The sequence below is a fragment of the Lynx canadensis genome, chromosome F1, assembly GCF_007474595.2.
Source record: "Lynx canadensis isolate LIC74 chromosome F1, mLynCan4.pri.v2, whole genome shotgun sequence".
NCBI lineage: Eukaryota > Metazoa > Chordata > Mammalia > Carnivora > Felidae > Lynx > Lynx canadensis.
The window spans coordinates 67,036,989-67,050,208 of NC_044319.2; the positions used below are offsets into that span (position 1 = coordinate 67,036,989).

Here is a 13,220-nt window from a genome sequence, read left to right on the forward strand (position 1 = left end):
CCTCTTTGACCTCTGTCTCACCTGTTGTCTCTCTTAGTCTCTGAATGCCTCTGGATCTCTGATTTCTCGCTCCTCTGTTGTTCATTCATTCATTCAACAACTGTTTAGTACCAACTCTGGGCCAGGTCCTGGGGCCGTGACCTGAGATTCTCATCAAAATGTGTAACACAGTTGGGTCCTGGAGGCCCCTGGGCCAGGCAGGGGTTAACCCTTTATCTACTGGGTGTCGAGAAGTCGAGAGGGGGCCCCTGGAAAGGCCAGAATACCTGGGCCAGTTTGTGGAGGGTAGGTATTTGGGCAACATCTATTTACCAACCTGCATGGAAAGATCGTTCTATTTCAACAACTTCGTGGTACCAGCTCATGTCACCCCTCGTCTGGCAGAGGGCATGACCCTGACAGTCCTCCCCTTCTGAAGGTTCCCCCCCCAGCCCACCCCCTCCCCCAAGGGCTCTCCTGGCGGGCCTCCACCTGTGAGGGCTCCTCTGGCCCACCACCTAGAATGAAGAGGCTCCATCCATGGTTTTCTTCTGGAACTCCAAGTGATGTCAGGGCCCTTGTCTGTTCCCTCTTCCTCCTCTGGCCCTGACTCTGGTGGAATGGGGGGCCTTCTTCCTCCTCCCTCCACCCCAGACTCCCCCAAGAGGCTCCTGACTCTGTTACCAGCTCCCATCCTGCTGGCTTGGGGTCTGCCCAGTCCCTGACCTTCCTTGTCCAGTCTCCAGCTGGGATCAGCAGGCCGCCTGAAGGGTGGCCACGGGGGAACAGCAGTCTGCCGCCTGCACTGGCCCAGCGTGGTCAGGCTGTCCGTGGGGACCGGGGTTCGGGTTACTGAGTAACTCAGGGTTGCTGGAAGCTGCTCGGCCCTGGGTCACCTCCTCCCGACTCCCTGCTCTCTTGCCCCAGGAATCCCCAAAAGAGCCACCTGGTTCCTTTAGTTCCACTGAGCTATCCCCAGGGTTATGGGAACAAAGGAGAGAAGTGACAAAGCGCCACAGTCTTTAAGACTCTCGTTCGTTCATTCGTTCGTTCGTTCATTCACTACATCTTCAGGGAGGGACCTCGGGCAAGTTACTGAGCCCTCTTTGAGTTCGTTTCCTCACCTCTATGAACTGTTTTGAGGATTCTGCACAGTGAATGTAGAGAGTGCTGGGAGCTTCTCAGCCGTCAACAGATGTGATGATTGTTAGGGCTCTGAGTGGCTGAGCAGAGAGAAGAAATGACCGTGTCTGGCACACTGTGGGGCACGTGGTGCCTCTGAGGACAGGAACAGGCAGAGGGGCAGACAGTCTCCATGCATTCTCCTGTCATAGCTGGAGGGGCCAGGGGCCTGGGACAAGCACACTGGGGAAGGGCCATGAGACCAGCAGGCCCAGCGACACCACAGCTCTCGAACCGAGATTTGGGGAAAGGCAGAGCCTTCCTTCATTCAGCAGACTTACCGAGCACCTGCTGCGTACCGGGCACTGTGCTTGGGCCAGACAGCTAGTGGAACAAGACAGCCCTGCCGTCAGGAGGATGTATATGCATAGGTGGTCAGGCTGCAGAGGGCTGTGATGGGGACAGAGCCTGGGCTCACCCGTGGTGGCGGTGGTCAGGGAGGGCTTCCCGGAGGAAGCAGTGCTCTCTCTGAGATTTGGCCTGATTTCACAGCTTGGGTGGAGGAGGATCCCTTTCTGGCCAGCATTCTGGTGCGAAGAGAAAAGGGGCTGTGCTAGTGGGCCCCTCGATGCCCTTGTTCTGGGGCTGCGCAAGCCCCAGGCCTCAGTCTCTCCTGAAGCCACAGGCGCCATGGGCACCGTGCAGAACACTGTGCTCACAGTCAGGGCTTTCTCCCCCCGGGACTTCGCCGTGTTGGTGTCCACGCGAAAGGTGGTCAGATCACTCGTGTTTAAGCTTACTTCGTTTGTAAAATAAAAATCAGGGGCGCCTGGTGTCTCAGTCTCCCTCTCTTGATTGTGGCTCAGGTCATGACCTCATAGTTAGTGGGTTTGAGCCCGGAGTCTGGCTCTGCCCTATCAGCACAGAGCCTGCATGGGATTCACCCTCTCCTCTCTCTCTGCCCCTGCCCTGCTCTCACGTGTGCACGCTCTCTCTCTCTCTCTCTCTCTCAAAATAAGTAAACTTTACCAAATGTGTACTTAAGACAGATTTTTTAGGGACACCTGGGTGGCTCAGTCAGTTAAGTGACCGACTCTGGATTTTGGCTCAGGTCGTGATCTCACAGTTTGTGAGTTCGTGCCCCACGTGGGGCTCTGCGCTGACAGCGTGGAGCCTGCTTGGGCTTGTCACTCTCCCTCTCTCTCTGTGCCCCTCCCCCTGCTCATGCACATGTGTGCTCTCTATCAAAATGAAGACATAAGCATTAAAAATATAAAAAAAATTAAAGCGACAGTACTTAGAAGTTTGTCAAGAGGCAACGATCTCAAACCCCCAGTTTTTTTCATTCACGAAACTCTCTCCGCGTTCCTGCTCTGTGCCAGGGGCTGTGCCGGGCTCTGGGGACTGTCCTCCACACTCCACCACCACCGCATGGGACAGAACGGCACTCTGTTCTCCACCAATCAGAGGAGATGCTGTCCCAGCTGCTAAGGCCTCACGGCAGCCCTGATTCTGAAGTTTAATCCTTGCCTGTGCTGTTGCAGGTCTGTAGGTCAACCCCCCATCAGTGAAAGTTCTGGAAGACAACAAAATGCAGAAGGTAAGGGCTCTGTCCGAGCTGCTTACCAAGCCTCGAACCTCTGCGTCCTCCCGTTACAGGGAGAGGACTCACCTCACCGGGGTTATTGTGAGGATTGACGTCTACAAAGCACGTGACACCCAGTATGTCTGCAGCAGCGGGAGTCGTGTCCTTACCGCTGTTACTAAGGAAACGTAAATAAACCGTTCGGGCCATTTCTTTTCCTTGGGCTAGCGGCCTAGGGGAGATTTGTTTATGGGGAAACCGGCCCTCAGTCGCGTTACAAAGGACAGGGTGAACATAAAAGGAGGGCTGTTCTGTGAACTCTCACGTGCCTGGGTGGGGCCTCTTTTTTTTTTTTTAATTTTTTTTTTCAAAGTTTATTTATTTTTGGGACAGAGAGAGACAGAGCATGAACGGGGGAGGGGCAGAGAGAGAGGGAGACACAGAATCGGAAACAGGCTCCAGGCTCTGAGCCATCAGCCCAGAGCCTGACGCGGGGCTCGAACTCACGGACCGCGAGATCGTGACCTGGCTGAAGTCGGACGCTTAACCGACTGCGCCACCCAGGCGCCCCTGGGTGGGGCCTCTTAAGAGAAAAGCCAGAAGGAACGTGAGGTGCAGGGGGCTCACTCGGGGCGGTGGCTCACCGGGATGTGACCGCAGCGAAAGGGGGCGGGGGGGGGGGCAGAACATCATCCCCACCCCAGTTGCTCTTCCTCAGTTGGCCCAAGGACTCCACCAGCGCCACGGAACCAACCAGAACCGCACTCCACCCTGGACAAGCCAGGAAAGCTGGCTCGGGTCCCACCGCTTCCCTCTGCCAGGAGCCGTTCCGGGGACCGTCCCCTCGCTCCCCCCTCCTGGGCCGGCCCCATCCTCCCGGCCTGTCTTCCCCAAACGTGAGGCTGTTGGATGAACACCTCTCTTCTCTGGATAGGGAGCAACTGAGTAGAAATATTCTTCGCATATGACCCAGGAAAGAACAGTAATAAAGCAGGTTTCTGCCCCGGGCCTGGTGAGACGCCTGAGCCAGGGCAGGGGGCAGCCTGGCGAACGTGGGGAGGTGGGCGCTACAGTCCCGACAAGGGCTCGTGGCCAGAGAGGGGCTGGATGGGGCCGGAGGCACAGGAGAACTTGGCCCCATCTGGGACACATTGAGGACGAGGGCTGCGTGCTCTGGGTCTCCCTCCTGCAGCCCCAGCCACGTACTGAGCCCCTGACTCACAGGGGGGCCGTGAAATCTGGGGCTCTTACTGTTGCTAAACAAAGTCATAGCCACTCAGCCCCTCATTTCATAGTTGTTGATTGAGCCGCACTTTGCAAGGTCAAGCAGGCCCTGCTTTGACCCTGAGGACACTGGCAGTGAACAAATAGACACCGACCTTGCCCTCAAGGAGATGCTTTTCTAGTGGGGGCGTCTCAATAAACACACACACATAGCTACATAGAATGCCGTGAGAGGTTTGATGTAAACAAGGCTGAGAGAGAGGACAGAGTGACGGAAGGGGGTGGGGTGGGCATGAGACTGGCTGGCTGGGGTACGCCTCAGGAGACTCACATTCCTCTGAGGTGGAACAGCATGGAGGGCAGGGTGGGTAGGGTGGTGAGCAAGGGGGCGGGGCAGGGAAGGGCGGGCGGCACACGTAGGGATCAAGGCCCTGGGAAGGAGTGTGGCTTTGTTGGGAGGATAATGGGGAAAAGCTGAGGAGTTAAAAACAGAGAAGTAATATGATCTGATTTCTTATTTTAAAGGATCCTTCTGGCTGCCTGGGAGGCATGAGCTGTAGGGATAAGTGGAAGCAGGCAGCCAGTTGAGAGGCCACCACAACAATCCAGGCAAGAGCCGGTGGTAGTGGTCCCAGAGGAGAAGGCAGAAGCAATCGGGCTCTGGATCTGTTTGGAAGCTAGAACCGATAGGGTTTACTGAAGGATTGGACAGGGGGTGAGAAAGAAAGGAGCCTAGATTCACATTTTTGCTTGTGAATGTCCAGTTGTCCCAACACTGTTGAAAAGACTATCCTTGGGGCGCCTGGGTGGCTCAGTCAGTTGACTTCGGTCCAGGTCATGATCTCATGGCTCATGAGTTCGAGCCCCACGTCAGGCTCTGTGCTGACAGCTTGGAGCCTGGAGCCTGGAGCCTGCTTTGGATTCTGTGTCTCCCTCTCTCTCTGCCCCTTCCCCACTCGTGCTCTGTTTCCCTCTCTGTGTCAAAAATAAATAAACATTAAAAAAGAATTTAAAAAAAAAAAGGAAAGACTATCCTTTCTCCGTTGGATTGCCTTTACTCCTTTGTCAAAGAGGAGTTGCCTATGTTTATATGGGTCTATTTCTGGGCTCTCCATTCTGTTCCGTCGGTCTATTTGTCTAGCCTTTCACCCATACCACACTGTCTTGACTAGTGTAGCTTTATATTAGTAAGTCTTGAAGCCAGGGAGCATCAGTCCTCCAACTCCGTTCTTCTTCAATATCGTGTTGATTATTCTGGGTCTTTTGCCTCTCCATGGAAACTTTAGAATCAGTCTGTCAATATCAACAAAATAATTTGCTGGGATTTTGACTGACATTACGTTTAACCTCTAGATCAGGTTGGTGACATCTTACCAATACTGAGTCTTCCTATCCATGGACCTGGAATATCTTCCATCGAGCAGGACCTAAAAACAAATTTATTGAATATATTAGACAAATAATATTGTCTAAATTTAAGGCAAACAATGTTACGTTGGTACATTTATACACTGCATGATGAGTGTCTTTGTAACTATGTCACATTACAAACTTATAGTGTGATATTATTGTCTATATTCGTTACACTGTGATTAGATAACTGTGGCTTATTTAACACTCGTTTGCCCCCAACTCCCTGTCCGCTGGTAACCACTATCTTACTGTCTTGTTTTGTTTTTTTAGGTTCTGCATTAAGTGATATTATATAGTACTTGTCTTTCTCTGACTTACCTCACTCGGCATAATGTGCTCAAAGTCCATCCATGTCTTTGCAAATGGCCGGATATCCTTCCTCCTCGTGGCTAAACTCCACTGTGTATATGTACCATAACTTTTTTATCCATTTGTCATTTGAGGAGCTCTTAGGTTGTTTCCCTGCACTAGCTACAGTGACTATGCTGCAGTCAACATGGGAGTGTAGATATCTCTTCAAAAGCTCATTTTCATTTCCTTTGGGTAAGTGAACTTCTGCGTGCCCCGCTCCTATTTGAAAGCTTCCAATGGCTCTCTAGTGCCTCAAATAAAATCAGGGCTTCTAATGGCTGACATTTGTACAACTGCCCAGGGAAAACTGTCTTGTGAGTTCTCAGCTGCTCTATATTCAACCTCACATCCTATTTGGGGAGGGGGGAGTCTCTTCTCTTTCTTTTTTTTTTTTAATACTTTTATTTATTTTTGAGACAGAGAGAGACAGAGCATGAGCAGGGGAGGGGCAGAGAGAGAGGGAGACACAGAATCCGAAGCAGGCTCCAGGCTCTGAGCTGTCAGCACAGAGCCCGACGCAGGGCTCGAACTCACAGACTGTGAGATCATGACCTGAGCTGAAGTCGGACGCTCAACGGAGTGAGCCACCCAGGCGCCCCTCTTCTCTCAATTTCTAATGACTTATTCTACTACGCTTAGGTCTTTGTCCAAGCCTCCCAAGTGACATGAAACCAGCTTACTTCATCTATCTATGGCACCCACCCCGCCCCTCCATCGCAGGCCATCATCAGCTCACCTCCTGCAGCCGGAGTCCAAGGATGACCCAGCGGCATCCTCCTCGAGGCCAGTCCCCGTTTCGGTACCACTACATTTTGCAATGGATTACCTGTCTTCGTTGCCTTGTTGGACAGTAAATCCCCCGAGACTGACTCTTCTGTGAGATGTATCCCCAAGTGCTTTGTCCAGCACTTTGTACCTGGTGAGCCCTTATTGTGAACATGTGAACTAACCAACCGTGGATGGGATGCATATGCCCAGGTTCCACCAGGAGTTTGCTGGGGATAAAGGAAAAAACATGCACAAGAACTTTGTTCCACAAGTCATTTACTGGATGGGGGCAGGCGATTTTGCAACAGATTACGGGGTAAGGCCGGGAGGGCAGAGTTCTTGCTTCCCCTCCCAGGAGCCAGATGTGTCATAGATGCTTGTAAATTTTCCAAAATAGCCATCTGTTGTTGGGCGAGCTGGGTCTGAAGCTGGAGATTGGCATACATACGTTCCAGAAGTCCCAGGCATTCCTTGGGCTTGGGGTCGATTCCTGAAGGGAGAGCAACAGAGGTGCAAGGGGCACAGAAGAGATCCTGTAATTGTACGAGGCAGGAAGGGCTCTAGCAGGATGATCGTCTAATCTTTCCAGGCACAACTCGACCCACACACACCTTTGCTTGGCTGTCACCTTCTCGGGGCCGGGGGGGGGGGAGGTGGCTACCTGGCTACCCTATTTTAATTTGCAGACAACCACAGGACTTTGTTAACCTTCTCCCTTGCCTTATTTTTTCCATAATATTTAGGATCATACAGCATATTTCGTAATTACTTATTTAATTGCTAAGTTCCCCTCTAGAATGTAAGCTCCGGGAAGGCAGGGGTTTTTGTCCTGATTTGCTCACTATTGTATCCCCAGCACCTGGTACATAAGTATTGAAAAAATATTTCATGGGTGAATGAAATGACCTGAGAGTGAGGCTTAACTCCCCTTTCAGCCTCCTTCTCTTGCCTGACACAGCATCTCATCAGCAGTGACCTGCGGTCCTCCTGTGGTATCATTTCCACCAGCCTTGCTGCATTGGCCCAGTTTTTTCTAATGTTTTCAACTATGTTACATGCAGTCAGCTCCTAGGTAACCTTGGTGGTTATTTACCTACTGTTCATGTATTTAGTGGTCTTGACTTCTTTGCTAAACTCTGAGGTCCTCAAAAATTGGCATCATGACTGTCTAGTGCCCGGGTAGGCTCCCCACAGGTACCCTAAGTACCCACCAACCTCCCCCATGGGAGGATGAATACAACTGAAATTCAAGAAACAGGGGCGCCTGGGTGGCTCAGTCGGTTGAGTGTCTGACTTTGGCTCAGGTCATGATCTCATGGTTTGTGGGTTCGAGCCCCTTGTCAGGCTCTGTGCTGACAGCCTGGATCCTGCATCAGATTCTGTGTCTCCCTCTCTCTCAGCCCCTCCCCTTCTTGTGTATGTGCTCTCTCTCTCTCTGTCTCTCAAAAATAAATAAACATTAAAAAAAAAAAAGAGAGAGAGACAGAAACTGAGCTAATAACTACCATTTCCTTCCCTGGCCCCTTTTGAACTAACATTCCTAGCAAGCAATAAAATTTTCCTCTCGGTCCTCCCTAGCCCTAGTAAAGGTGCCCGTATGCAAGGAAACCACACAACTTGTAGAATCTGGAAGAAAATGACACCAGTAGACAAGCTACCGGCGAAAAACCCAGAAGTGGCTTGAGCCAGAGCTGGCACCAGATCCAGGGGAGAAGGCTCGGGCCCCTTCCTCCGTGCAACCCCTCCCGCACTGAGCCCACTTGGGAAGCCTGGCCTGCATCCTTACCTGAGGGCAGCTTTGCTGTCCGGACGTTCAGGAATGTGGCCAGTGGGGAACTTGCTTGAAGATTAATAAAGCTAGGGGAGGGTTTGGCTCGACAAAGAGGCACAGCATTACTTTCCTCTTTGGCTGAAACAAAATCAGAGGGAACTAATCAGAGCTATTTCCAACAAGGGATGGCCTTTCTAGCTAGATCCCTGCAGTTGGTCTATGAACACAAGTGCCGAGGCCCTGCCCTGAAGAGCTCTGGAGAAAGTTAGGTGAGACAAACAAAAAAGAAACCACAGTGGACTAAGGGAAGGCAAGCAGGGATGGGTTCAGCTAAAATCTAGTTTGCTTCCATTTGACAAGTTCTCATGGCCCCGTGCTGCACGCTTACTAGTGTGCTAGGCGACAGGGCATCACGAGATACCTAACACACGGTTTCTCGGGTACTTACTACCTCGTTGGGAGACAACCGGGGCACTGATGAAATGTGACATAACCACCGAAGGACGTAAACAATGCGTCCGACAGTCTGGGTGAAAATGAGGCCTTTCATCTCGTGGCTATACCAAGTGTGTGATTGCTGTCGAAATGGATGTTTCTGGAAAAGTGCAAGAGCTCAGTAGGAGCACTGTAGTCAGAGAAAACTCCAGGCAGGTAGAGGATGCTTATTGGACCTTGAACACAGGATGCTTTCGGTGAGTGGAAAAAGTGTTTCGAATGGGAAAAAAGAGGGCAGGAGCGCAGGAGCACACGGTGGGCCACAGAAGACCCTTCACAATAGCGAATCTGAGACTTTAGGCTTTCTCTTGAGTATGACAATGCCATTGAGCCTTTTAGGATTAGAAAATTGTATAAAAACTGTATCTTATTAATGCATAGGTATTAAAATGGGCTGGACGTGAAAGAAGTTTCTGAATGGGAACATAAATAAATCAGCTTTGGCAAAAACAGTTAAGTTAGAAGGAAAAATTGATTTGCAGGGAGAAGGTAATGAGTTCTATACAGACGTATATTATCTTTGTCTAGTGAGCAACACTTCCTCTGGGAAACTATTCTTTCCCCAGACCCCAGGCCACACAGGTGGGACCACAGCAGGCCCTGTTCCCCAACGGAAAACGGTGTGACCCAATCCAGGCCAACCACGGTATCTCATCCTCCGTGGCAACTGTGATTGATCCCAGGGGTAAGTGCAATGGGCAAGTTGGGCCAGGCTCATTCTCTGGGGTCGACATATGGATTCTGTAGTCAAAGAAGCTTGCTTTCTTGTGATTTGCTACGCTGGGAAAATGCAAAGCTGGGGCAGATGAGAGCTACCGAATTCGGCTGGCATGCCGTAAGGAGCAGATACAAGCAAGACAGGAGAAAAGAGTACAGGAGGGAGGTGGATGGACGGACACTGCTAGGCACAGAATTCCGCAGTTCGGTCCCTGAGGCTCTGGCTTTTACAGGCCTTCTTCCTATTCTGTGACCATCTCGACACCCCTCCCAATTGCACGAGCCTCTGAATTTCCTTTTTTACTCAAGGGAGTCTGAGTTGGGTCCCATCCGACTAACACAACCCACACTGTGGACACACAGTCCAGACAGAAGTGCCTAGAGAGACAGTCGGAGGTGGCACCGAGCTCAGGTGAAAGGTTAAACTGCCAAGCTAGCCACAAAGCGGTGATAAAGAAGCTGCAAAACTAAATTAGCTCTCCAAAGTAAAAGACCGAGAGGGAAAACTGGGCGCTGGGGAGCCCCTCCTCGGCAGTTTGGAAGATGAGAAGGAAACGGCAAAGCAGAGAACCGACAGGCAGAGGCGAGCGGCCAGCCCTCCAAAGGAGCCCAGGATTCACTGCCAGACTGAGGTCAAAAAGGACAGAAAAAGTTCACCCACTCGCTCATTTATACTTACGAGACAGCCGAGTGCCTGTGAAGAGTCCACCGCTGACACCACAGCAAGCTAAACACACACGTGCTCGCGACCCTCACGCAACTGACGGTGTTGCAGTGTAGACAGTCACTAAGTGATCGAGCACGCACCGTATCGCATCCCGTAAGTGCTAGAAGAGCGCCTAACCTATAACCTCGTCTGTGCAGCTGGGGAACGTGTTCCCCAGAAGCGATCCTGTCTCGGCTGGGATCGAAAGGATGAGGGTACGGGGACCTCTTCATGGACAACAGGCCTGGGGGCAGAGGTGTGGCAAGTAGGTCGTATGAAGGAAGATTGATTCTTGTCCTGAACTCTGACTGCGACAGAGCAATGGCCTGCTAAGGGGAAGAGGTAGTCACACATGTGGGGGCCGGGCCGAGGCTTTCTATTTGGAAGCTCACTGAGCCTATCGAAATTGAAATCTGTTTTATTCCCGATTCCTCCTGGCGAGGGAAATCGGGGTTTGTTTTTGTTTTTGATGCTGGGTTTGTGGATTTTCCAAGCCCCACTGAAGGTCCTCCTTCTCCTCCTTTTTGTTTTAAGAGAAGTAAAAATATGCAACAATGAATTCGTGTGTCATCTCATGCAGGGGCCATGCTAGTCTCTGTATCATTCCAGCTTTAGTGTGTGTGCTGCCTGAAGAGCACGGCCCTCCACTTCCTTTTCCCTTGGTCTCCTCAGCCCTTTGACGGCTCATGCAGAACGGTAAGGAGACAGAAGCTGAAATTCAGGTCTCAAAATTATTCTCACCACGGGGCACCTGGTGGCTCAGTCGGGTTAAACGTCTGACTTCGGCTCAGGTCACGAGCTCATGGTTGTGAGTTAGAGCCCCGCGTCGGGCTTGTCAGCACAGTGCCCATTTCCGATCCTTTGTCCTCCTCTCTCTCTGCCTGCCCCCTGCTCATGCTCTCAAAAATGAGTAAACATTAAAAAAAATAGTTTAGGGGTGCCTGGGTGGCTCAGTCGGTTAAGCATCTGACTCTTGACTTTGGCTCAGGTGTTGATTTCACAGTTCATGGGTTTGAGCCCCACATCGGGCTCTGCATCGACAGTGCAGAGCCTGCTTGGGATTCTCTCTCCTCTCTCTCTCTCTCTCTCAAAATAAATAAATAAAAACTAAAAAAAAAAAAAGATTATTCTCACCATTGGAAAAATATAACTTCAGCTTCCATGCAAATACACTTCCCAATAATTCAGGCCCTTCCTAGGTATATGAGGACAAATTTTCTACCAGGCTGTGAGGTTTGGAGAGTACTTACACTCCATACCACAGGAACCAGATTTCTGACTACACAGTAACGGAGAATGAGGTTGGGGAGCAGTAAAAGGGAGCAGAACATAGAAAATCATAGTAAAAAGTGTTTACCTACATTGTGTTGTTCTCACAATGACCCTAAGAAATAGGTAGCGTTAGCCACATTTTATTTGAGAAAACCTAAGTTAGGAAATTTGCTTAACATCCCACAACTAGCCGTGTGGCAGTGCTGGGGTTAAATCCAGGCCCGTGGGCTCAAAGTCGTGCTCTTCACCAATGCACCACATACTGTGTGAAAAGAGCTGGCCCATTACATGTAAGCTATGACGTGGTAGGCCTCTCGGATGGAGTCATCTACTCCACTCCCAGCCAAGTGGATGGGCTCTGGAGTCAGATGGCCCCAGGCCATTTCCCTGGCCACTGGTTGGACCGTCCCACTTAAACAGAGTATCTGTTGACTCTAGTTAACACGATGTCTCCTGGGATCCCTGCACTTCAAGTCCTGTTCTAAGTATTAAGAGGGGAAACAAAGGAAGAATAATGTATTCATTCAGCATACAGTCACTGAGCATCTATCATCTAACAGACCCAGTTCTCGGTACTGGGAACACAGCAATGTTCCCACTTATTTTTTATGCAAGCTCAACTCTGAACATGGGGCTCGAACTCACGACCCTGAGACGGAGAGTCACATGCTCCACCGACTGAGCCAGCCGGGCACCGCCCCAGCAATGTTTCCATTTGATGGGCAAGCGCAGGACAGATACAAATCTTTTCCAATTAACCGAGAAAAAGGAAAAAACCAAACCAAACCATACATACAACTAGAATCACTTCCCAAACTTCTGAGTAATTTAGGAGGTCTGCTGTTTAAGGGAAGGGAAGCAGGGCCTCCGACACACACCTTTTCTGTTAGGGTGATTAGCACGCTGCTCCTTCTGAACAGGTGTGGCGCCTGGGGAAGAATCATAGCGTTACATGATCAACAACCCATGCTGTTACTATTGACGGCACGTCTCCGGCTGTTCCAGTTTGGGGAGGAAGAAGTGTGAAAAATGTATGGTTCCATTTCACGGCCAAACATAAGCGCTGGGGTTACAGGTCCCTTCAGTAGTGTGGAAATCAGTTCTATTATTATCACTGCTTCCTTTTTTTTTTTTTTTTTTTTTTTCTGGACAAAATACTAATTTAACCTTACCCAGACCTTAAAAGAGTCCCGCACTAGCGGGCGACTCCTGTCTGCGTCCTCTCCACGGTCTCCTTCGGCAGCATCAGCCCCTATCCTGTCCTAGGAGGCAGGTTGGAAACCTGACTCCCATCACGTCTAAAGGGCCACCGTGGCCTAGACGGAGGGCGGGGACAGAAGTCGCAAGGCTCCAGGGGGAACCCCTGGGACCACGCTTTGGGTGGGAGACCCGGAAGCCGCAGCCTGCCTCAGCAGAAAGCACCTGCGTGAGAAGGGAGAGGGCACGCTCGGCCAGGAGCCCAGGGGCAGCTAAGCACGACTCGCAGTGCGCCCCAAGGAGGGCTCGGCCAGCCGGCCAGCTCCTGGGACCAAGCTCCCGAGTCGGCCCGCGCCGCTATTCCTCCCGCAGCTCGGGCTGGAAAGGGTGGAGACGGTCACGCTTCTCCTGACCTTCGCGGCCCCAGAAGACCCGAGGCGCTGGCCAGCTCAACGACCTCACCCTCTCTGTTACTCGAACGCCTCCCGCCCGGCACCCACCCGTGTAGTTGATACACATGCGCAGTGGCGCGCCGGCCAACCGCCCCGGACTCCGCGCTTGCGCCAACGTGCGCGCCGCACGCGGCCGGGAGCGGCCTCTCTACTGCGCAAGCGCCGGCG

At 51.5% G+C, this 13,220-nt stretch overlaps 1 protein-coding gene and 1 pseudogene across 1 annotated transcript; both read right to left on the bottom strand.

The window, feature by feature from the left end:
- Positions 1-6,710: 6,710 nt before the first annotated feature.
- On the bottom strand, positions 6,711-13,119 carry TSACC (TSSK6 activating cochaperone). Its single transcript, XM_032591722.1, has 4 exons — positions 13,014-13,119; positions 12,282-12,332; positions 8,229-8,351; positions 6,711-6,932 (listed from the first exon to the last, which is right to left on the bottom strand). The coding sequence occupies exons 1-4, from the start codon at positions 13,117-13,119 to the stop codon at positions 6,715-6,717; spliced, it is 498 nt and encodes a 165-aa protein (XP_032447613.1). The 3' UTR covers positions 6,711-6,714.
- On the bottom strand, positions 10,672-10,769 carry LOC115505734 (annotated as a pseudogene).
- Positions 13,120-13,220: the final 101 nt, after the last annotated feature.

Coding starts and splice junctions, on each gene's coding strand:
- TSACC (XM_032591722.1), bottom strand. CDS start 13,119: ATGTGTATCAACTACACGGGTGGGTGCCGGGCGGGAGGCGTTCGAGTA. Junction 12,333..13,013: donor GGTCTTCTGGGGCCGCGAAG/GTCAGGAGAAGC, acceptor ATTCTTCCCCAG/GCGCCACACCTGTTCAGAAG. Junction 8,352..12,281: donor TAATCACCCTAACAGAAAAG/GTGTGTGTCGGA, acceptor ATTTTGTTTCAG/CCAAAGAGGAAAGTAATGCT.